Source organism: Halichoerus grypus, chromosome 2, assembly GCF_964656455.1.
Source record: "Halichoerus grypus chromosome 2, mHalGry1.hap1.1, whole genome shotgun sequence".
Taxonomy (NCBI): domain Eukaryota; kingdom Metazoa; phylum Chordata; class Mammalia; order Carnivora; family Phocidae; genus Halichoerus; species Halichoerus grypus.
In genome coordinates, this window is record NC_135713.1 from 45,092,277 (window position 1) to 45,117,467 (window position 25,191).

The 25,191-nt window shown below is 46.6% G+C and overlaps 1 protein-coding gene and 1 long non-coding RNA gene across 22 annotated transcripts in view; one reads left to right on the plus strand and one right to left on the minus strand.

Annotated features, from left to right (window-relative positions):
• LOC144381083 (uncharacterized) overlaps nucleotides 1–25,191 on the minus strand; it is a 912,868-nt gene that overhangs the window by 696,593 nt on the left and 191,084 nt on the right. The gene's annotated exons all lie outside the window — the stretch shown is intronic.
• Nucleotides 1–25,191, plus strand: part of GALNT10 (polypeptide N-acetylgalactosaminyltransferase 10) — a 217,656-nt gene that overhangs the window by 151,642 nt on the left and 40,823 nt on the right. The window contains exon 5 of the mRNA XM_036114243.2: nucleotides 22,927–23,112. Coding sequence (XP_035970136.1) covers nucleotides 22,927–23,112 — 186 coding nt within the window. The remainder of the gene's footprint in view (nucleotides 1–22,926; nucleotides 23,113–25,191) is intronic.

The window sequence follows — 25,191 nt, forward strand, 5'->3', positions numbered from 1 at the left end:
GTTCTGTCTAGGGCAGTTGGGTGCCTTCCCTGGCCTTGGTGACATAGAAGGAGAATTTGAACTGTTCTTTATGGGGGGAACGGTCTCTAGACAATGTAATTTGGGGAGGTGGGGTTTCCTTGGGAGCTTCAAGGCTGATGCCGGTTTCCCTAGCTTGGTGTAACAACAGGAATAGTAACTATGGTCACAATACTGATGCTCAGTCTGTCTCAGACACCGGCCTTGCCGAGCACTCGGCACGCATCATCTCATTCCATCCCAGCACCCTAAGGACGGGCTGTTCTGTATTATCCCCATTTTTCAGATGAGCAAACTGAGGCTTACAGAGATGGAACGTAGAAAGGCGAGGTGTCGTAAGTCTTAGCCGCCGCTGTTCTGTGCCGTGCACCCCTTCCCATCTGTGCGCCTCCCCAGCGCTTTCGTTTTAACTAGTGCCCATGATAAGGAAGTGCCCGCTCTGCATCTTTAAGCCCCCTCCCACACAAACACCCTGCCTGGCAAGCAGGAAAGGGATCATGATCCCCATTTAAAAGTGGGGAACTGAGGCCCAGAGAGGGACAGGGACCCCGACAGGGTCACACAGCTAATCCTGATTCTGACTCCTCAGAGCAGTCCCAGGACATTCTCCCTCGGTGATCATGACCGCGCCTACAGTCGCAGCCCTTCAGAACTTGTTTTCCCAGACACCTGCCTCCCTGGGTGTGCTGTCGTCAGAGCTGGGTGCCCCCCTCCACCCCCCGTTTTCTGCCTTTGTGTGTATGAGCCTGGCCACAGGAGCTATATTAATCATTCCACGTTGAAGTTTACCAAGAAAAATATGCCAGAGCGTGACAGGCCATTAGTATTTGTGTTGTAAGGAAACCAGTAATCATCTTAATTGGTGCACACTTGGGAGCAGAGCGGGGCTGTGTTTTGAAGGGTTGTCTCCTCCTTCATATACCATTAACGCGTTAAAAGCCACAGTAAATGTGCCTTTCTAACCACCATTGTCCACAGAGGCAGCTTTACTAAGTTACCAAGGAGCTGTATTTTCCCTTGAAATTCTGAGCCATCCAGGTTAGACAGACCTTCATTCAGACCAGCTGGGCGGGAGGATTTGACGCTAGGAGCGATTTGTGAGGTCAGAGAAGCAGTCCTGCCTTCGGCCCCAGGGAATTTATGCCCCGTGCTGTGGTTTTGATGGTGACCAGATTTGCCTCCTAAAACAGGTGGCCCCAGAGGCCAGGAGCAGGCCTGCGGAAGGAGAGCGTAGTCTGCCTACCCCATCCCCTTCTTCCCAGTCCCTAGCCAGTGACCCTCACCCAAATCCTAACAGGGCTCTGGGGGCATTTTCAACCATTTACTTCCCTTTGAAAAACATGCCCATCCTATCCTATCTCCAGTCCTCACCAGAGATTCTTGGAGGACAGGGCCTGGCCCCCTCTTTGAGAGCCTTTCTTTTGTGTATCACCCCACGCCAAGATTTTGTCCCGCACTACTTTATCTAGTGTATAATATGAACACAGTAGCTATTTCTCTAAATAATTATTTTATTGTGATATCAAATACGCCATTTAAAATATCTCTCCCCTCATTCCACCGCACCTTCCTTCCCAAGATTCTCACCGTTCTAAACAGAAACTGCTGGGGGGGGACTAAAAATTGGGAATTCCGCTTTGGAGGGCAATTTGACAGTATCAAAAAATGTAAATGTGCATATCCTAAAACCCAGGAATGACGTCGCTTAGGGTCTGTCCCAGAGAACTACGCTGCATGTGGGCTGTGGGGCACAAATAGGTTGCTCACCGCAGCACCGTTTATAATCGTACCAAATTAGAGCTGACCTGAGTGCCCATCCGTAGGGGATGGGGCATGAACTATGACGCATCCCTAATACAGCATATGATGCAGCCATTGAAAACAAGGGGCTGGATCTAAATGACACGAACAGAGCCCTAAGATGTATTATAAAGTAAGAAACAACAACAACAACAACAACAAAGCAAGCTATAGAACCGTTTATGTAAACACACACACACAAACAGAAGCAGTTCTGTATGTTTCCGACATGTATGCGTATGTGCGTACAGACGTGTAGAAAAGTGCGTGTGCACGCACCCTGCAGGCTGCTACAGCGGCGGTGACTTAGGAGAAAGCCCTCGGTAAGTCGGGACCAGAGGTCTGTACGGGCCAAGAGACACTTGACCCTCTCTTGTACTTGTAGGATTTTTGTTTTTTGGTTTGTTTTTCTTTAACAAGGAGAATATTTGTATTATTTCTCACTTAATTAAAAAATAATACTGCCTTGAAGAGAAGGAGATGGTTTATTTATTTAATTAATTTCCTGCAAGGTTTTAGAGATTTAGCATGTTCCCTTTCTGGAGGGGTTGGGGAGGATTTGTGTCTTAATCCTCTATAGGCTAAATTTTTGTTTCTGTTTGATACTCATACAATCTTAGGAAATACCCCCCTTTCAATTAGAAGAAATCATGAATTACTTCTTCCTTGTTTCTTAAGATTTATCGTGGTGAGGTCACTGGACTCTGTCCAGTTCCCTGGAAACTCGACTGCCTCGGGGCTGTGTTTTCTTTCCAGGGTTGCTCTGCCTATAACAGCCTTCCCCACCTGACCCCACTGAGGATTCCACTGAAACTCTGCTTGGGAGACCTCTGCTCCCCTTGGTCCCCTCCCCAGAGTTAATCTGTTCCTAGCGCGCTTCTGCTGATCTTCACACGTGCCTCCACTGGGAAAGGAGCACTTGCTCTGAGGCCAACACCCCCCCCCCGCCCCGCCCCGATCAAGTAAGTCCCTGCTCTGCTACTTACTGGAGGTAGAGAAAGCGCTCCAGCTCTCCAGGCCTCAGTTTTCGCATCCCTAAAATGGAGACGACAGTCCCACCTCATAGGATCAGGGGGACATGAAATGAGATAATACTTGCAAGGAGGCGGAATACCATGCCTGGTGCAGGTCACTCTCACTGTAGGACAGCTGTTCCTGGTATCCTGGCAGCAGAAATACCTTCCTCGGTACACCTGGGGCCTGGGCTTGGTCGTCCTGGTTTGCGAACAGCTTGCCCTGTTCCTGTCAGATAGGAGGCTCAGTTCAGTGTGCAATAAGGAGTATGAAAGGATGACCTTCTGGATCAGGGGGTTTTCTACTAAGGGGACATAAAAGCCCCAACAGACCACAAAGTATTAAAAGAGGCCACCCGACAGTGCGTTAATTGGTGATATTTCATCTATTTTTGCATATCTGATTTTCAAAATGAGCATGTATTACTTCAATTTTTAAATGCCCCACTCCCAAGAGGGAAGATGTGGTAACCCACAGGAACGGGGTCACGAATGGGGAAAGTCAGGCACTGTGACAGACCCAAATAGAAAAGGTACTGAGGAGCCAGGGGGCATTGCTGGCATGCCAGGGTCTTTCTGCTTGTTTTCTGGGTAATGCCAATCCCCTATGGCCCTGCGACTCAGCCAGCCACCTGGGCCCCTGCATGGGAACGAGATGCCTCTCCAGGGCACCTTGGCGATGGGCATTAGAGGGCTGTGTGCATTTGAGCACGAGTTAACAAATCAGACCACATGGGCATCAAGTGACTCATGCACAACCAGAGGACTGGAAAACTCTTCTGTGTGGCACTGCTCTGTGTTCAGAATGCATGGAACTCCCAGCCCACATTGCCTGACACAGACCCACCCCGTGGAGTTCCGTTGGAGGCAGCATTCCGTGTGCTTTCTGGCCCTCGACAAATAAAACAAATTCAACCTTGAAAGTAAAATTTGCTCACAGCTGGGGCAGGGAGAAAATTATAGGGGTAGATAAAATAGGCTAGACCTTATGAAAAGAAAACCATGTTCTCTATGCAAATTACTAAATGCATCTCAGAAGGAGTCATCGAGTTAGAGGATTAGGTCCTCAGAGCTGGATTTTCACCATTTTAGAGTTCGTGGTATGGACAGGCATCTCATCTTGTAACCAGAGAATCACCCGATCCCAGTGCTTGCAGGGGGCTTTCAAGGCCACGTCGTCCTTCCCCCACGTTTGAGTCTTTTCTGTGGTGTGTATAATGAGTTGAGCCTCTGATCAAATTCTTCCCGTGGTGGACAACTCACTGTCTGATGCGATACCCCTTACTGGGCAGCTCTCACTGTTAAAATGTTCTTTCTTTGTGTCGAGCTGAACTGTAACTCTGCAAATTTTATCTCCTGGTCCCGGTCCTTCTGAAGGCACACAGCCTGGTGTCAGAGACAGGGCGTGAGCTATAGAGTGAGAGAGCCCTGTCTGCTGCTAATCTACACGTTGTTGACTTTGGGCAAAATACTCCACCTCTCCAACCTTAGTCTCTGTGTCAGGGAGAATGGGGCTACTTCCCTCACTTGGGCTAATTGGAGGACTGAGTGAGATAGTGGGGAAAAGGACAGGCTAGATCTGCATGTACTGATATAGAAAGATGACTGTGATATACTGTTAAAGGAAAAAAAGCAGGTTTCAGGAAAAATAAATAAGCACAAAAACCTCGGGAAACTGGCTGAGAAGTACGCCAAACTATTGAGTGGCCGTTGCTGGTGGATGAGACTAGACTGGCTTGTTGTTCAGATGTGACTTTGCTTCCTGATGCTCAAAAAAGGGTTTGTTTGTTTTTACAACAAATGGATCACGTTTAGAATCACAAAAAATAGTAAAGATTTTTCCATTTTTGAAGGAAAAAGATGAAATATCCAGAGCACCTCATATCCAAAAATGGAGACCCTCTGTGTCAGTTGTGTTTCTTTCCCTGCAGGCTGTCTGAATCTTTGAGGCATGCCCTAACAGGATTCAGTGCAAGTGTCTGCCTACAAGAAATGGCCTTAAACATGAACCAGAAAAGTCAGTGACTGCTCTAGGTCCTGCCCCCTCTGCCTCAGGGCCTTTGCATTTGCTGCTCTCTCTGCAGCAGCTTATAATCAGTTTGTGTTGCTTTGCCGGTGGTCACGTCTACAACACAGCCATCTCACAAACAGATATGGATGTATTAGGCAGAGATACCCTTTTGGTAAGTGGGGAGTGATGTTTGAGTGGGAACTTCGTGAGCAGCCAGTTCTTCAATAAACATCCTGCTATGAAGATGACTTTTACTTCCCTTGGCTACCTCCTATTTTTAAAAACCCACAGGTAAATACCTGGATGACAGGGACCCCCAAACATGCTCGACATCTTCCCCTGGGTGACATGTTGAGTCCTCTGGAAGCATGTTTTGTGTACAGATTTTAAAAAATAAAAGCAGCAAATGACAAGGAAAACTAACCCAGTTGGGATCATTCCCCAGATATCTGTTAGCACCTGTAGAATTACAGGTGCTATGAGGGACGGGGAATAAAGCCGCCTTGGTCCTGCCCCCAGGAAGCTTGCTGCCAGACAGATCAACACAAGTCCTGACCAGAACACTCATGGAATGCAAACAGAGCTGTGCTCAGAGCATTCGCTAGAGGCAGGGGGCATCAGAGGAGACGCCATGCACGCAGACGGTAATCCAGGAGCACTGTGAGCTGAGCCCGGAGGGGAGAATAGGATTCCCCGGCACAGAGAAGCAGAGAAGGGTGCTCTGAGCTGAAGGATTTGCAAGAGTAAAGGAATGAAGGCAAGAAAGTAGTCAAGTGGTGTCTACAGAGAGGCTCAGGTGCCAGCTTGAGATGGGAGGTTGGCCTGGGAAGGTGAGCTTTGGACATCGCCGAGAGGCCTGGGATGTCACCAGAGAATGTCAGTAGGCCTGTGCCGTAGCAACGGTGTGGATGGGATGAAAGACGAAGGATCAGGGGCCAGAGACCTGTGTACCCAGATTAATCTCTGCCTCGGGAGTTTGTGTAGATAGCAGAAGATCCCACGGGCCTGCCCTGACACCGAGCCGTGAGGAAGCAGGGAGGGGAGGGGCCGGATGAGAAGTCTGCAGGACTCTGCAGAGCAGAGGTTTCCAGAGAGCTACGGTTGGGTGGGGGAATCTGGGGGAGAGGGGGTGGCAGTAGTTAGAGGGGTGGTAAGGAAACGCTCTGACATATGTTCAACTCTCTCTTCCTGTGCACTGAGCAGGAAAATCTCCCCCAGGAGAATACTTTTGCCCTTTAACAAATATGAAACTGACAGGTTGACACTGTTGCTGAAGTGGAGAAATTTTTTTTTCCCTTTTTTAATAACACCTTAAAGGATAGGCATGGAAGCCGGCGCCCTAAATGAAACACGTGTTGCTCTCCAACAGCTGACAACCTGACATAATTTAAGAGCAGCTACCAAGAGCCCACAGCTCCAACTGCCCATGAATCTGCTCCCCTGGATGGGCTCCAACTGGGTGAAAAAGCGGGATGGGCCAAGTCCAAGGGACCCTACCTTCTCTTCTCATTTGTAGCTGATCGGTGGGGAGTTGCTTTCAGAAAACAGGGGAGGCTGTAATTAACTTGATTGGGGTGTTTTCTGGAGTGTTTTTATTCGTCATCTGATTATTAAACAGATTTATGGCCCTGCCCACCCGATGAAAAGGAACCAAGGCATTTAGTTGAAATTAAAAGTGCAGATAAGGCTGCCTGTTTAGATAATAGCATCTCTTTTTTCATAGATTACTCATCTTCTGTGAAATCGGGGAGAGGAGTTAATTTGTGTGATGAAGTGCTTTCTATTTCTGGGAGCTAGCTGGTGGATGTGATTGCTTGAGGAAGGAGCATAATTCATTCTTAAAATCACCGAAGGCATGTTCAAGCGTCATACCTGTGCCCGGAGGAGTGGGGTGATTTGTAATGTGATGCCAAAGAACAGAGGGGCTTGCGGTTTCAAAGCAAATGTTTGGGGAAGATGTACAATTTGTCTTTAGCTTGGAGGTCCACTTCCCGTTCGTTCTCAGAAACGCACTGGAGCAGTAAACTTGACGCGTGCGTCTGAGCCCTCCAACCAGCCGGCCACGGACTGAGACGGATGGTGGAGACAGACAGACTTGGGCTTGAGCTCCAGGGAGATCACTACCAGCTGTGTGACCACGGGCAGTGACAGACCCTTTGTGGGTCTGTTTCCACGTCTGTAAAGTAGGGGTAACCCTCAGAGGGTGGCGGTGAAGGATGTGTGCGGGCTAGCGCCAGCCAAGAGCCCAGGACAGTGCCTGGTGCCCAGCAGGTGTATGCCTGAGTTGGCTGCCCTTGGCTTCTGGCTTCTGGTCCAGGGACTCACTCTGTTTCCACCCTGGACAGAGACCCCCCCCCCCCAAAAGAATCCGTGTGTGCACAGGTATCAGGGAGGACTTCCAACTCTTGAACACTTGATGGGAAGAGGCAAAGGAGGGGTTTCACATCACATACTCCATAGCAACCCACTTCCAGCTTTCACTAGACATTCCTGTTCTCCCAAGGCCCCTGGGCCACCCAGTGCCCAGCCTTGCTGGCCCCTCTCCTCCTCCCTCAGTTTCCCCCCAGAAATGTATTTTGTCACTGGGACATGCCCATGAGCATTTCACCCAACCTGCTTTTCCTCTCGCTCCTCACCTATTGCCAGCTACCACTCAGAGCAGCTTACAGACACGGACAGTGCTCTCCCCCAGGTGAGCTCCCCCCGACCCCAGGCATGTGCTGACTTTTCCAGGAATACATGGATATCAAGGGAAGATTGTACTTGTTCTAGAAGTTGTTCCCTGTTTTAGGAAATGACATCATCGACAGCAGTGCTGCTCTTGGGACTTGAGTTGCCAACCCACACACCTGCACTGATCTGTTAGCTGAACTAAAATGTAGCCCGGTATACGATGCTGTAAGTACAAGCATTTGGCTACTTCTCTGTCTTCTGGTCATCATCCCAAGCATTTACATATTGAAACACATATTTTATTACGTCTCCTTTTATCACAGCTGAGGCATGATACAGAGTTGTTTCAAATTGGGTATTAACGCAGGTTGTGTTATTTATGAATTTTATTTTAGGATATTAAAGGGGACCATACAAGGTAACTGTAACATAAAGGGACATTGAGTAAGATGGGGTGGAAACCCCTGAATCAGAAGGTGAGCCAGCTAGATGTTGAAGCTGTGTTGGCTTCTGACAAAGAGCTCACTTAGGCCCAGTTCCCTCGGCTCTACTATGTCCTTTATATTTTCCAGCTGCAGAGACAACAGGACCCATAGATACAAAAGCCCTGATACACACATTTTCCTGGCAGCTCTCGCGGTAAGAGGAAGGACACCTAAAATATGCTCTTTAGAGTCTCTGGCAGAAGAAAATTGACCACTTGGGCATAATAAGTTTCTCCACCCATGTGGTACTCCAGAGATCTCAAATCAACACACAGGCGTTCTAGTAACAGCCTCAGTTAGTGGTCAGCAGTGCAGGGGCATTCGTGGGTACAGAACTGGACCTTGGGTACACTTCCTCGGAATCCTGGCCATAATAACAGTGACGACGATGGGCTTTGGGTAGGAAGCACTGGCCTCTGGTCAGGGGCCATGACCAGGGACCTAAGGGTCAAGTGAGGCATCTTTTTTTTTTTTTTTTTGCACTTAATGTAAGTTTATTTCATGTAGGTTTCTTTTTTTTTTTTATTTTTTGTTATGTTAATCACCATACATTACATCATTAGCTTTTGATGTAGTGTTCCATGATTCATTGTTTGTGTGAGGCATCTTTTTTAACACTGTGGGTTCCAGGCTGTGCGCCAAGGCAGGGTTTTTCGGACTGTAGCAGACTCATTGGAAGGTCATGACCCCAGTTGCAAGGACCATGGCCAGGTTTTTAACAAAAATGCAATACAAGAGGCTAGAATAGAAGTGCATCACACCTTGAATTTCAGTTATGTGTCTGGGTACCAGGTCATGATGTAAAGTGTATATTTTTATGCGTCACAGTCAAAAGGTTTGAAAGTCACTATTCCCCGACATAGCAAATGTCTGTGAAAACCGGCTCCCCCAGGGATTCTTAGGGCTAAGGTTTGAGAACCCTTGCTGTGAGCCTATCAGGAGGAACATTCGTTTGTCAGCTCTTCTCTTGCTTGAAGGCGAGAGGAGGGTTGCGGAGGTGAAGGAGAGGCCAGGCCAGGTGGGGACCACCATGAGTCTGAGGATGAGGATGGAGGATACCCGAGCCAGGACCCATGCCCTTCACCGTTTTGCTGGAGGCCAGCAAATAGTCTTGCGTTCTTTGGAGAACTTCAGTTTTTCTATTATTCTAGCAGGAAAACTGAGGTTCCGTTTCTAATCATTTAGAAATCCTGATATGATCATGTTGGCCTGATTCATTTCTCTGATCTCACCTTCTGCATTAAGTCAGATCGGTTTTTTTCTCAAACACTAACATGCACAAGCATCACTTGGAGAACTTGTTAAAATCCAGGTCAGTGGGCCCCACTCCTCTGATTCTCAGTGGGTTTGGGGAGAGGCCTCAGAATTGGCATTTCTTCTCATAAGTTCCTAGATGATGCTGATGCACCTGGTCTGGGGTCTGCACTTTGAAAACCACCGTGTTAGATCAACAGAAAGGAACGTGCCCAGCATAGATCCTGGCACCCAGGAGGAGTGCAGTACATGCTTTCCTGATGAAACGGACCCAAGTTCTCTCTGCAGAAATGCCTTTGCTAAGGTCCAGCTGGTTTGCTACTCTCAATAGTACAGAACTGGCCGGTGGACATTGAATTGTAGGCTTGAAATGGGTGAATTGTATGGGATGTGAATTATATCTCAATAAAGCTGTTATCAAGAAGAGGAGGGCAAGGGGGAGAAAGGGGGAAAAGAAATGGCTGGGTTTTCAGAACCAGCCATCAAGAATGTCTATTACACTTTAGACCGTCTTAGTAGAGGACCCACATCAAAGGAAAAGGAGAAAGAGCTTCAGCTCTGCCACTCTGAAATTCTCCCAGAACTCAGGGCCAGAACAGTATGTCTTTCCTGAAGGACTGGTCTGTTTACCTTTTCCAAACAGTAAATGATGTTTAAACGCCTGTGCATTTCACCTGCCAACCCATCCTGGTGCCATCATAGCTTTCCTTCCTGACCTGTCTTTTTAATTTTCTTGCTGTTTGTAGTCAGCTGTCTGTAAGTTTTTTAAGCAAGTGAAAGCCCTGGACATCCCAGGGGATGGGAGACAGGATAGAGGTTGTGGGATCGGAAACGTACCCACCAGGCAGAATGGAGAGACCGGGGGCCTCGAGGGGGTGATGTAGTTTCGTAGTTAATTACGCCAGCTTTGGGATCAGAAACACCTGGCATGACTCTCTGGCTGTCACCTTCCTCATCAGCATAAAACTTTTCTAAGTCTCAGTTTCCCCATCTAAGGTAGTTAACAGTGCCTACCTAGTAGAGTTGTTGCGGGAATGAAATGAGACAGTGGGCCCAGGCACACGGTGAGCACACGACAGAAATCATGACAATGACAATGATAATAAAGATGAGGGTTCACCTCATCTTAACAATTTTCCTTCGGCTAGAAACACCTAAGTGTCATTAACAGGACAAAGGGTGACACTTTTGACTGCTGTGAGCCCTCCCTCTTCCAAATGGATTGGCAGTGCCTTGGAATATGCTAAGACTTGAAGTGACTAAGTCAGTCCTGGGAACAGATGAGCTATGACACTATCATAGCCAGAAGCGCAGTGGAGCTGAGATGTGACAAGACCCAGAACACCTACAGCTCCCAGAAGCCAGCCCGCATGTGTGGAGGGTAGCCTCTCCCGCGCAGCGTCTGCATCATTAACAACACCCCCGGAGGCCGGAGAAGTGACACAGGGACCATGCTGATTTGTCTGGTCTGTGACTTGATCCCTACTTCCCTTCTTCTCCTCTTCCTTCAAGGGCCCATCCCTGGGCCCCTCTCCCACATGCTCTGTGCTCTGCCAGAGTGTGGAACACACAGATCTCCTTAACTTTAGGTGCTCTCAGCAGGTGTCTCTGCAAGGGTTCGATGGCACCGAGATTGAAGCTCAGGTATTCTACCTGGGAATTGATTTGATTGCACACAGCACTGGAGTAAAGATTCCTGAACACCCTGAACTGGATTTGAGTCCTGTCTTCACCACTTACTTTGCTGGCTGTGTAACCTTGGAACAGAAACAACATCTCCTGAACTTGACTTCTCTCATCATGAAATGAGGATGATGAACCGTGACCTGCTTCCTTCACAGGGAAATCAGATCAAATCAAATCAAACCGAATGAAAGGATGGAGGAGGAAGGTGTGTGGGTCTAGCAGGGATTGGCAGATGCCTCCAGCTCTGCGTGAGGCATGTGGTGAGCAGAGCGTTCGCAGGGCTCGCCCTCCGGGAGCTCAAAGTGGGAGGGAGACACAGTAATTCCCCGAATGCAGAACGATAGATGACCCGAGCTGAGGGACATGAAGGACATTTCCAGGGCTCGGTGACAATCTGCCCTAGGGACCTGCTGTGGTCCGGGAGGTCATCGGGAAGGCGTTAGTGAGGAGTTGAAGTCTTGAGTCAAAGCTGAAGGATTAGCAGGAGTTCGCTGGGGAGAGTGAGGGGGTGCCTAGGAACTTGGCAACGCAGGCCAAAGGACCGGCATAGACAGACAACCGGAGGCAGAAGGGGTCATCGTGGGGCATTGGGATGCCTGAAGGAAGAAGGCATGGTGGGGGGCAGCAAGAAGGGAGGGGACCAACCATGCACCCACAGCCTTGTCATCCCTGGTAAGGATTTTGGACCTTCTTCCAAGAGCCATGGGAAGCCACTGAAGGATTTACACAAGGCAGTGGAAGAGTGACAAGATGCAATTTACTTCTCTTTTTAGAGACCACCTGAACGGCTGCATGCAGACTAGACCAAAGAGGGACAGAGAGGAGCAGGGACAGCCGTCACGGCTACCGCACTTGCCCAGAGATTGCAGTGCCCCAGACAAGGGATAGCAGTGGCTGGACTGGGACCATGTTCCTCCTGTGTCACCGAGTGTTGTGATGCCCGGGTGAAAGCCTCACCCTTCTGTCTTAGTGTCCTAGGGCTGCCTTAACAAGGTACACACACCGGGGGGCTTAAAGCAACAGAACTTTATTCTCTGATGGTTCTGGAGGCTGGAAGTCTGAAATCAAGGTGTCAGCTGGGCCATGCTCCCTCTGAAGGCTCTGCAGAAGGATCCTTCCTTGCCTCTTCCAGGCTTCGGGTGTTGCTGGCCGTCCGGTGTGTCTTGGCTTATTTCTGCCCCCGTGGCCACTTGGCCTTCTCCTTGTGTGTCCAGATTTCCCTCTTCTTATAAAGGATACCAGTCATTGCATTCGGGCCCACCCTAAACCAGTATGACCCCGCCTTAACTTGATGACATCTGCAAAGACCCAATTTCCAGGGAAGGTCACATTCACAGGTCCTAGGGGCTAGGACTTCAACATATCTTTGGGGCCGGGGGGGACACAGTTCAACCCAGAGCAGCTCCTCTGACTGCAATTCCTCCCTGTGCCACAGCCCGCCAGGCAGAACCATCCTCACAGGCCTGCTGCCCTGGAGACCAGATAGGAAGGAGAGGCCGCAGGCCCCAGAGAAGCCCGTGTGTGTGTGTGTGTGTGTGTGTGTGTGTGTGTGTGTGTGTGTGCGCGCGCGCGCGCGTGCACGCACACACAGCGTGACGTAGACAGGTATATAGGGAGGACCCTGGGAAGCACGGGCCCTAAGGTCTGGTCCTCACTCAGACCCCACCGGCTGAAAGACTTGGGGCAAGATCTATTTCCTCACTAGTAATGCCAGAATTGATACCTGTCCCCCCCTCCTTGTAGTGGCTTTTGGGGGAGTCCACAAGGTAATCAGCAAGTATTTCCTGAGAAGATACCGTGTGCCTGACCTTGAGGAAACTCACGGGGAGAGTTCTTGAGAAAGGGCTGGGCTCTTCCCATGGGAGCTTTCATATCCTCCCACGTTAGTTCCCCAGACTTTTCTCCTCTAACGGCATGAATGGTTATGAGCACAGACTCTGGTAGCTCCCCTATCATCCAGTGGCGGGGGCAGAGATGAAACAGGAGTATCCAGACGATATTCCTGAAGCTGAGTGATGGGTTGATGGCAGAGGGGCCTTTATTCTGTTCCACTTTGTTAGTATGTTTGAAATGATACTTAATTTTTTTTTTTCAAAAGTGTAACAAAGACAGCAGCCTCTGGAGCCAGACTGCCTGGATTGAAATCCAAAACCCGCCACTTACTAACTGTGTGGACCTGGGGGAAGTTACTTAACCTCTCTGGGTCCCAGTTTCCTCATCGGTAAAACAGGGATACTAATCACGAGCTGCCTCAGGGAGTGTGTGTGAAGATTCGATGAGTGAATGCGCTTGGTGTGGCTGAGTACCGAACACACAGTAACTGCGATCGACAGAAACCGGGCGCCACGGAACGAGGTGTGACGGAGGGGAAGTCATCCCTGGCAGCCTCGCAGAACCACACGGCCGACCTTGCAGTTGCTCTAAGTCATACCTGCTACTCGGTTTTGTCTTAGTTGGGGTTTCCTGCAAACTGACACAGGATTCGAGTGCAAGTAGTTTATTTGGGAGGAGATTTCGAGAAACACCAGCAAGAGAGTGAGGAGGTGAGAATGGAATGGAAGGCCTGTGAGGGTACCACTGCGCACGACCCCCACGGTAGCCCTGGGGCCCGGCGCGGAGCACGTGCTCAGGGTTATCCCACCGCAGGGCCGAGGGAGCCAGGGCGGCTGCCTGCCCACACCGCAGCCTTTGACTGAGGTCCACCCTCAGGGGCGCAGAGAGCCCCCGGCCGAGGCAGGTGCTAGCAGGCCGGTAGCCGGGAGGAAAACAGATGCCGAGGAGGCGTAGACATACAGACTCCACCTGGGAGCACTCTTAACTGCTCTTCTGACATCTGCCTAAAGCCTTACCGTCACGGGGCTCACCTTTAGAATCAACCTCAACTCCTCAATGGACAGCCTGACTCATCATTAAATAAGGGTAATGAGAGCAAAAGCAATTCTGTATTGCTTTTCAATCCGAGCAGCCCCTGGAAGAGGAAGGATGAGGATGTGCCCCCAGGGCTGCTGCCTCAGGGCCGACATCTCCCCTCAGCCCTGGCACTTTTACGCTGAGCCAGGATATAGCCTCAGAGCCTTTCTTAACACAGCTTTAGGTATCCATTACAACCATTAGCTTAGGCACTTCAGTGAAGCCTGTTTTCCATCCCTGTCCTAGTGCTTATGAAGCCGGGAGAAATCCTAGGCTGGAAACCACCACGTCGCTGTAGGCTTCTGGGCAAGAAGACAGGTAACTTCTCAGGCCCTCCCCATTCCCCCCTGGGTGGAGCGGAGGGCCTGAATGCCAGGAGGCGGAGGTGACGTTTGGTGCAGTAGGAGGAGCTAGCCCGTTCATGGTCAGGTGGGGCTGGGTTTTAGACCTTGGCTTCATCACTTATCAACTGTGTTCTCTGGGCCAGTTCCATCTCCCGCTCTGAGCCTCGGGGTGTCTTCTCTAAAAGGGGCGGTGCTGCCCTGTGCGCAGTGTTGTTGTGGGGCGTCAGAGACGATGTAGATGAAGCAGGGGGCTCCACGTGTGAGCAAGGGCTCAGTAATTGTTCTCTACAGTTGTCATCGTCATAACCATCATCATCTTCATCCGAAGTCCCTTCTAGCTCAAAAATTCTGTGACTTTAGGGAATGTGCCCATCCAAGAAGACAGTGCAATGAAATAAGGCAACAGTCCTGATTTTGTGTAAATGCACTTTCTGATAAGGACAGGAGGAGCATGATTGCCCCTAAATAATTGCTCCGATTTCACCACAAGCTGTCAAAAGGCCCTAATTGGTCGATCTGTAATGACTGCAGCCATCTGCCTTTGGGGTGATTTAGCGATGGGGCTCTGCCCAAGCCGGGTCCTCGATGATTAGAGCCGGACAGGGTGATATTTCACCCTCTGATGGGAGTAGTGGTGTGTGGGTGAAGGAGATTATCTCATCCTCGTTTTAATGACCTACCAGTTGAACCCAGCCAAGAAACAGCGCTGGTCACAGACAATGACTATGGATTTTTTTTTTCTTTTTTTTTTTTTTGAAGATAGTGTTCCTGCCCGAACAGCAACATACATATCTGGAGCGTGATCATGCCTCTTGCTATCTTGTTTCACTGCCCAAGAAATTCTCTTTTGGAAAGATTTAGTCCCTCAATTAGGGCAAATTGATTTCTGCTTTCTTACAGAGTTGCTGTTCCAAAGCGAAGTGGTAAAGGGCAGGAGGAGCCATATTAATCTTGGCAAGCAAGCAAGAAGGCGACCTGGAGAATTTCTCAGCCTTCCAGCGCGCTTGTATATGTGTAGATAATCTTTTCTCTGTATATCTTTTAATTGCTCCAACCTGCAAGACACCAGGCGATACAACACAAAACACACTTCTGGTCATGCAAGTTTAGGAGACTTATATCAAGGGACCAGAGCAGTGTCCTGAGTGTTCCAGGGCCAAAGTGGTTTTAAGTGGCACCTGAGATGATCTCAGTTGGTTCAGAGACTTTGCATTAGGCCATGTTGAATCATGTGGAGAGAACGTTTTCTCTTTCTAGCGCTCATCCATTTCTTCTGATTACCTCAGATGGAGAGTCTCGGTTGGTAGCCCGTATCTCCCTTCTTGACAGAGAGAGAGCACAGACCGTAATTTAAGCTCTTAGTTGTGGGGAGGCAGGAAGCTTTGGCTAAAATCGAGTCATACAGTTTTATTTTACTTGGGTTTTTTCTTTATTAGCTCTTTATCACAAATGGTACCAATTTTCCATTCACGGTGTTTGTTTCCCTTTAAAATAAATGTAATTCAATAAAAATCTTTAATTTAAAAAGGTGAGTTGAGGGCGCCTGAGTGGCTCCGTCGGTTATGTGTCTGCCTTCAGCTCAGGTCATGACCCCAGGGTCCTGGGATCGAGTCCCATGTCGGGCTCCTTTCTCTGCAGGGAGTCTGCTTCTCCTTCTGTCCCTCCCCCCACTCATTCTCTCAATCTCTCTCTCTCTCGCTCTCACTCTCAAATAAATAAATAAAATCTTTTAAAAAAATTAAAAAATAAAAAGGTGAGTTGATTTTAAAACTAAGTAAATTGTAGTAGGGTAGTGGAACTGGCAAAAATCGTAATGTGTGATTGATTGTGAGAGCTTGGGGAAACACAAGAAGGGGGAAAGCACTATGTTTCTATAGAAAAACCAGCGATTTACTGGCTGTACAACCTCAGGCGAGTTTCTTAGCTTCTCTGAGCATCCGTTTTCTCACCCTGTCAAGGGGAGAGAAGCACGATGCAGAGTATGATTTTACGAAGCAAGGGGGGAACAAATGTGTGAAGCTCCTTTGCAGATTATAATCTGCCTTACATAACAGTGGAAGTGATTCATTTCTGTATGGGGTTAGAAGAATAAAAGGGTCATTGGGTTCTGGCAGCCAGGGGACCCTGGTTTGAAACGAGCCCCATTGTTAAGTATATACCAAAGGGAGTTCCTTCCCTTCTCTGGACCTCAGCTTTCTGTCTATAAAATAAAGAGACCGAGGGGCACCTGGGTGGCTCAGTCAGTTAAGCGTCTGCCTTCAGCTCAGGTCATGATCCCACAGGGTCCTGGGATCGAGCCCTAGCCGGGCTCCCTGCTCAGCAGGGAGTCTGCTTCTCCCTCTGCCCCTGCCCCTGCCTCTGCTCGTGCTCTCTCTCTCTCAAATAAATAAGTAAAATCTTTTTAAAAAATAAAGAGACCGAACTATTCCAGTGGCTTCCAGGCCTGGCTGTGTATCAGAATCACTTACGGGTCAAGTGAAACAAAAGATGCTGGATGCTGCCCCAGGCTTAGCAAGTCACAGCCCTGTGGGATGATGCTCAGTATATTTACTTACAGCCAGCCCACCATGTGATTCGGATGCACCCCCTGACTTACGAGGGCCCTTCCAGCTCTAACCCCGGATGGAGTGAATTCAGAGCAGGCTTTGGGGCCTGGGTTAAGGAAGGTGATCACCCAGTAGCTCTGGTCAGTGCTAACTGGGCTTCTGTGAGGTCTGGGTCCAGGGCCCGGGAAGACCTTCTGGTGCAAACCCTGATTCAGGCCCAGAGGAAATCAAGGATGGGCCCACTGTGCCAGACATGGGAGTGCAGCCCAGTCCTCCTGATTCCAGTCAGCTCCAACTTTCCCAGCTGAGACAGACAATGAGTGTGTGTTTTGACCAGTATTGTTTTTCTTCAGATTTTTATTTAAATTCTAATTAGTCAACACACAGTGCAATATTGGTTTCAGGAGTAGAATTTAATGAGTCATCACTTACATACAACACCCAGTGCTCATCATAACAAGTGCCCTCCTTACTACCCATCACCCATCTAGCTCATCTCCCACCCACCTCCCTCCATCAACCCTCAGTTTGTTCTCTATCTTTAAGAGTCTTATGGTTTGTTTCCCTCTCTCTTCTTTTCCCCCTCCCATATGTTCATCTGTTTTGTTTCTTAAATTCCACATATGAGTGAAATCATAGGGTATTCGTCTTTCCCTGACTTATTTCGCTTAGCATAATACCCTCTAGCTCCATCCACATCATGGCAAATGGCAATATTTCATTCATTTTGATGGCTGAGTAATATTCCATTGTACATATATACCACATCTTCTTTATCCATTCATCAGTCGATGGACAGTTGGGCTCTCTCCATAGTTTGGCTGTTGATAATGCTGCTATAAACATCGGGGTGCATGTACCCCTTCGAATCTGTATTTGTGTATCCTTTGGATAAATACCTAGTAGTACAATTACTGGATTGTAGGGTAGTTCTATTTTTAACTTTTTGAGGAACCTCCATACTGTTTTCCAGAGTGGCTGCACCAATTTGCATTCCCACCAGCAGTGCAAGAGGGTTCCCCTTTCTCCACATCCTCACCAACACCTCTTGTTTCTTGTGTTGCTAATTTTAGGCATTCTGACAGGTGTGATGTGGTAGCTTTTTGTGGTTTTGATTTGTATTTCCCTGATGATGACTGATGTTGAGCACCTTTTCATGTGTCTGTTGGCCATCTCTGTGTCTTCTTTGGAAATATGTCTATTCATGGCTTCAGCCCATTTCTTAACTGGATTATTTGTTTTTTTCGGTGTTGAGTTTGATAGACCAGTATTTTTTTTTTAATTGAGATAAAAATTGCAAACAGTGAAAAAATGCACAGCAATGTTAAGTATACAATTCCATGAGGTTTAACAGGTGTATACACCTGGGAAGCCAACACCCCAGTCAAGATACAGAAATTGTCTCACCCCAGAGAGTTCCCCCATGCTCCTTCTAGCCAGTCCCCACGTCCCAAGGGCAAATACTGTTCTTAATTCCATCCTTGAAGATAATTTTGGCTATTGATGAACTTCAAATGAATCATACACGAAGTTACTTTTTGCGTCTGGCTTCTTTGGTTCAACATAATAATTCTGAAATTCATCCGTGTAGTTGGATATATCAAAAGTTTGCTCCCTTTATTGCTGAGTAGAGAATCTATTGTATGACTCTACCTTGATTTGTTTATCCCTTCACCTGTTGGTGACATTTAGGTTATTTCTAGTTGGTACTACTATGAATAGAACTATTGTGAAACACTCTCATTCTTTCATTGGTGTATGTTTTTGTTTCTCTGGGGTAAATAACTATGAGTAGAATTGCTGGATATAGGACACTTGTCCATTTACCTTTATAAGAAGCAATCAAACAACTCTTCAAAGTAGTTGTACACTTTATATTTCTTCCAGCAAGGAGTGAGTTCCAATTGCTCACCTCTTCCCCAGTACCTGATATTGTTCCTGTTTTTCCTCTTTGTCATGCTGGGGAATGTATAGTGAATGGCATCTCAAGCTTTTAATTTGGGTCATGCCTTTTCATACGCTTATTGGCCATTTGTATATCAGTCCTTCTGTGAAATGTATTTTAGTGAAAATGTTTCAAAGTTTTTCACCCAGTTTCACATTCGTCATCTTTTTGTGATTGACTTTGTCAGAATTCATTGCATATTCTGGATACAAGTCCTTTGTCAGATACGTGTATTGTGAATATTTTCTCCCAGACTGTTGCCTGCCTTGTCATTTTGTTGCTGATGTCTTTTGAAGATCAAGTTCTTAATCAAGTCCAATTTATCAGTTTTTTCTTTTATGGGTTAGTGCTTTTTATGTCTTTAGAAATCTTTCCCTACCCCAAGTTCACAATGATATTCTCCTATGTTTTCTTCAAGAAGCGTTACAGCTTTAGCCTTTATGTTTAAATCTGCAATCCATCTAAAATTAATTTTTGTGCATGGTATGAGGTAGGGGTTGAGGTTTGTCTTTTTTCATGTGTTTATCCGGTTATGCTAGCACATGTTTTTTTTTTTTTTTAAGTTTTTTATTTCCATTCCAGTATAGTTAACATACAGTGTTATATTAGTTCCAGGTATACAATATAGTGATCAGCAATTCTGTACATGACTCAGTGCTCATCATAAGTGGACTTTTCATCCCCATCACCTATTTCACCCATCCCCCTGCCCATCTTCCCTCTGGTAACCAGCAGTTTGTTCTCTATAGTTAAGTCTGTTTCTTGATTTGTCTTTCTCTTTTTTTTTTCCTTTGCTCATTTGTTTTGTTTCACGTTTTTGAAAATTCTTTTATATTCTCATTGAATTTGCCTTGGTGGCCTTGTCAAAAATCAGTCAATGACATATATGTAGTAGGTACACTTCTGGCCTTTCTATTCTCTTCTGTTGATGCTTTTGTTTATTCCTTGCCAGTACTACACTGTTTTGATTATTTTGACTTTATAATAAGTTTTGAAATCAGTGTGAGTCCTTCAGCTTTGTTCTTTTTCAAGATTGCTTTCACTATTCTACGTTCTCTGCAAGTTGTCAATTTCAAAACCTGCTGTGATTTTATTGGGATTGCATTGAATCTATAGACAAATTTGAAGAGAATTGACTCTTAACAATATGGAGTCTTCCAATCTATACATATGATTTATCTCTACATTTATTTGGGTCTTTAACTATATGACACTGTTTTATAAAGGGTATTTTTATTGTACTTTCCAATTGTTCTTTGCCAGTACACAGAAATACAATTGTTTTGTTTTTTTTTATTTAACAGCCTTATTCAGATATAATTTACATAATGTAAAAATCACCCATTTTAAGTCTGCAATTCAGTGTATTCTCAGGTGAACTTACACAGTTGTGAAACTATCACCATAATCCAGTTTTAAATATTTCCATCACTCCAAAAAGCTCCCTTGTGTCTGTTTGCAATCAGTCCCCCTCCCAACCCAGCCCCAGACAACTGACGACTTTCTTTCTGTCCCTATAATTTTGCCTTTCTAGAAATTTCATATAAATAGAATCATATAATACCTAGGCTTATGTGTCTGACTGCTTTAACCCAGCATACTATTTTTTTAAGGTTCATCTGTATTGTTGCAATAGCTCTTTCCTTTTCTATTGCTGAACAGTATTCCATTGTATGGATATCCTACGTTTGTTTGTCCGTTCATCAATTGATAGATGTTTGGCTGGTTTTCACTTTGGGGCTGTTTTGAATATTGCTTCTCTGAACATCAGTGTACAAGTTTTGGGTGGGCATGTGTTTTCATTTCTCTCGGGTATATACCTAGGAGTGGAATTGCTGGGTAAAATGGTAACTGTGCTTAACTGCTTGAGGAGCTGCCAGACTAGACTGTTTTCCAAAGTGGCTGCTCCATTTTACGTCCCCAGCAGCAGTGTATGAGGATTCTTGTTCTCAGCATCCTTATCAGCAGCATCTGACGCTTTCACTAGAGCTATCCTAGTGGATGTGAGGTAGGATCTCGTTGTAAGTTTTGAATTTCATTTTCCTGATGACTAAGGACGTTGAACTTCTTTTCATGTGATTTTTGGCCATTCGTGTATCATCTTTGGAGAAGTGACTATTCAAATCTTTTACCCATTCTTTTTAATTGAGGTAAAATTCACATAACATAAAATTAACCATGTTAAAGGATAAAAGTCATTAGCATTTAGTACATTCACCGTGTTGTGCAACCATCACCTAGTTCCAATATGTCTGATCAAAAGGAAACCTCATGCCCATTAGGTAGTCACTCCCCATTCCTCCCTCTACCGCAGTCTCTGGTAATCACTAATCTGCTTGCTGTCTCTGTGGATTTACCTATTCTGGAATTTCATACAACTGGAATGATATAATATGTGACCTTTTGTGTCTGGCATTTATCTGTTACTTGATGTTATGTTTTGAGGTCCGTCTGCATTGTACCCTGTATCAGTACTTCATTCCTTTTTATGGTTGAGTAATATTCCACTGTATGGATATATTTCATAGTTGTTTATCCATTCATGAGGTGATGGAAGCTTGGGTTCTTTCCACCAGTTGGCTGTTGTGAATAGTGTTGCTTTGAACATTCATGTATAAGTAATCAAACGATTGCTTTGGCCATCCTGGATCCCTTGATCTCTTCCATAAATTTTAGGATCAGCTTGTCAATTGTCAGTTTTTGCAAAGAGTTCAGCTGTGATTTTGAGCTCACTGAATCTTTAGATCAATACAGGAGGTATTGCCATCTTAACAATATTAAGTCATTCAATCCATGACCATGGGCTATCTTTCCATTTATTTTAGTCTTTAATATCTCCCAACAGTGTTTTGCAGTTTTCGAAGTATACACTTTTTACTTCTTTTTGTTAAATTGCAAATGGTATTTTTACCATTTTTAATTGCATTTTCCATTTGCTTTTTTATCTGCCAGTACATAGAAACACAATTAATTTTTAAGAGTTGACCTGTATCCTGATATTTTGCTAAGTGTACCTATTAATTCTAGTTTCTTTGTAGATTTCATAGGATTTTTCTATGTAAACAGTCCTCTCATCTACAATTAAAGATATTGTTTCCTTTTTCTTCCCAATCTTTATGCCTTTTATTTCTTTGTCTTGCTAGTTACACTGGCTAGGAATTCTAGTACAGTGTTGAATGGAAGTGGTGAGAGAGTGTACAGTCTTTATCCTGATCATAGGATAAAAGCATTTAGTATTTCATCATTAGGCGTGATACAAACTTTAGGGGTTTTTTGCAGCCATACTAGAGAGGTTTTTTGTTTTTTTGTTTTTTTCCATACTAGAGTTTTCATAAAGGGCCGTAACCCTGATTAAAACCAAGAGACACCAGTGTTAAGGTTGGGACTTTTAGTAAAAAGACACTATCTTCGAGATCTATTCAGAACAACTTTACCGGGCACAGGGCAGAAACCCAGCCCACATTAGAATAAGCAAAAAGAGGCATTTGTTTCATGTGTAGTAAGAACATCTGGGAGTCTGCCTCGGGCACAGGGGGATCTGGGGAATCAAAATGCCATCAGGATCATTTCCATCTCGACTCTTTTTACACGTTACTTCAGGCCCAGCAGAAACCCCCCGTCCCACCTCTCATCACCTCATTTGCCAAAGATGTCACCAGCACCTCCAGATTTATGGCCAACCAATTTACCAACTCTAGTAAAACAAAAGGGCCTCGTTTTTCAGTAGTTCTAAAAAAAACAAAACAAAACTCAGGATTCATCATTTGAAGCTACTCGAGTCACATGGCCATCCCTGAACCAATCACTGTAGGCAAGGAAATGGAATGCCCTGATTGGTTGGGCCCATGCCACGTGCTCCTGTCCCTCGGCTCCAGGGCATGCAGTGAGCCCCAAGTAAGAAGGGGGAGGGGCAGTTTCACAAAGCAAAATTAGAGTATTGTTATCAGGAAAAGAGGGAATAGGTCTCAGCCAAGCCTTAACCGCAGCTGCCCACACTCTCATACAGACGATCTCGTGTGTTCCAGGCCTGGCACGATCCCTGGAAGACTTTGAGCTTCAGTTTTCCCTTTTAGGGCATGCAGGTGGTGATCCCACCTGAAAGGTGCAGTGAGGCATCCGACAGGAAAGCTGTGTCTCAACTATAAAGTACAGTGCACACGTAAGGGAGGGGTGACAAGAATGGTTACTAAGCAGCTGTTCTTACCCATCTGTCCATTTGTCCTCTTCTGTCTCTCTCACAGAGCACCTGAAGAAGCCACTCGAAGACTACATGGCCCTTTTCCCCAGTGTGAGGATTCTTCGAACCAAGAAACGGGAGGGGCTGATAAGGACCCGGATGCTGGGGGCCTCAGCAGCAACTGGGGATGTCATCACGTTCTTAGACTCGCACTGTGAAGCCAATGTCAACTGGCTCCCCCCCTTGCTCGGTAAGGGACCTTCCCAAGGCTAGGTAGGCCCCAGCCTTCTGCAGGGACCATCCACACGGGTTCCCTTCACTGCTTAAGATGCAGCCAACCAGTACCAGGTGCCACCGGGGACTCAGGAATGCTCAAAGAAACCTTAAAAATCCACTCAAGCCCTATCCCTTCATTTTACAGAGAAGGCAGCCAAGAGGGGAAGTTACTTGCCCAAAGTCCTACAGCACACTAATACCTACTTACGTGATTGCTTCCCCCAGATTACTTCAAGTTTTATTGGAAAGCAAGCCAAGGCTGTCTACTGGTAGGAGCCAACCTGTGGAGGGACATTATCCTAGCAACTTAGAATAGTTAACATTCGCTGCACTGCTACTGAGCCAGGAAACTTGTCAGGGTTATCTCCAGCCCTCACAAAACCATGCCAGGTCAGAAGTGTCCCCATCTTCTAGTAGAAGAAATTGAGTTTCACTGAGTGACTCAATATTGTTCCCTTGGGTCATAAGTGTCAAAGTCACCATCTGTCTGGCCCCAAAATCTGTCACTCTCACAACGCCACACTGCCTTCCCGAAACTCCTTTCCTCTCTGGAGAGTTTCTGACAGCTATCAGGAAAGGGCTGTGGACAGGGCAACGTGATCCAGCAGCCATCCACCATAGCCTTGCAGACAGAAGGGAGGCGTGAGGATTCGATTCTGAGCAGTGAGGTGCCTCATAGCTGGCTAAGGAAGGAGGTCTGAGTTCTGCGGAGCTCAGATTCGTTGAATGCGGTGAGCTGGTGCTAACAGGCGGACATCGAGGAAATGGCCCATTGAGACCAGGAATCAGGTGAGGGACAGGGACGGAGGCAGATCGGAAAAGAGTTGTCAATCTAGAGAGAAAATGAACTCCTCACACATGGGTGGGTATGCTCTCCATCACAGAAAGCTGGGGAGCAGAGGGGACTGAAGTTTAGGGCCAACTTGAGCCTGCATCAGAATCACCTGGAAGACTCATTAAAACACAGCGTGCTGGACCCCACCCCAGAGTTTCTGCTTGAGGAGCTCTAGGGGTAGGGCCTGAGGAGCTGCATTTCTAACCATCTCCCAGGTGGTGCCAGTGCTGTTGGCCCAGGAACCACACTTTGAGGAGCACTGGTTAGGCCACCAAACAGAGGTGAGAACAGAAAGCAAAACCCACACAGTTTAATGGGATAATCCAGCAAATCTGTTTTCTGACGCAGATCGGCATGGAACCTCAGTATTAAATTATATGCTTCTGACCCCAAGGGTCCAGGATCCCACTGGGTTAGGAAAAGGATATAACACAGATTTTATGGTAAACTGTTTATTTAATTAAGCCAAGAGGTCTCTGCATCTGCCTCTCATTACTGAAAGAGAAAAAGGAAAAGAGAAAGAAAAAAGCCTCACCATAAATCACCTAATTTATGGTGCTGAAGGAACAACCCATTTTTTGGGTCATCCAGTGACTCATAAAGGGAACGAAGTGGTGGGGCACGAAGCTGAGCTGGGAGCCTAAATAGTCCTTAACTCTGTTTCTATGGAAATATATGAGGGTAATTTTCATAATCTGCAGGATACATGGAAGAAACATGCTCCCTTTTTTTATTTTTTATTTTTCTGATAGAAATGTGAACGGGTGGTGTAGATGTAAAAGTCTGTCCCTGTTCATACGAGCAGCTAACAGCGCGCATCAGGGCTTTTGTCTCGAAACCAGTAACACCTCCTTGCACAGCTCACTCCACCTTCTGTGGCAATGAGGCATTCCTGACCCTGAGAAGGATTCATCCCCCCCCCCCAAAGGAAAGCAACTGTTGGTCCTCATTTCCACCACCACCACCATCATCATCATTATCATCATCATCATCATCATCATGGCTCTGCTAGTCCCTTAGCTTTTTATGACACAGCCACATTTGAATTTGACGGTTATGGGGTAAAGCAGACAGGCCAGGCATTATTATCCACATACAACAAATGAGAAAACTGAAGCACCAAGAGAACGAGGGAGATGCTCAGCTTCTGAGCTTCTTTCAGGAAGCCTGGTGACAGACCATGTCGGCAGAATGCTGATGGGAAGTGTGGATGTGCGA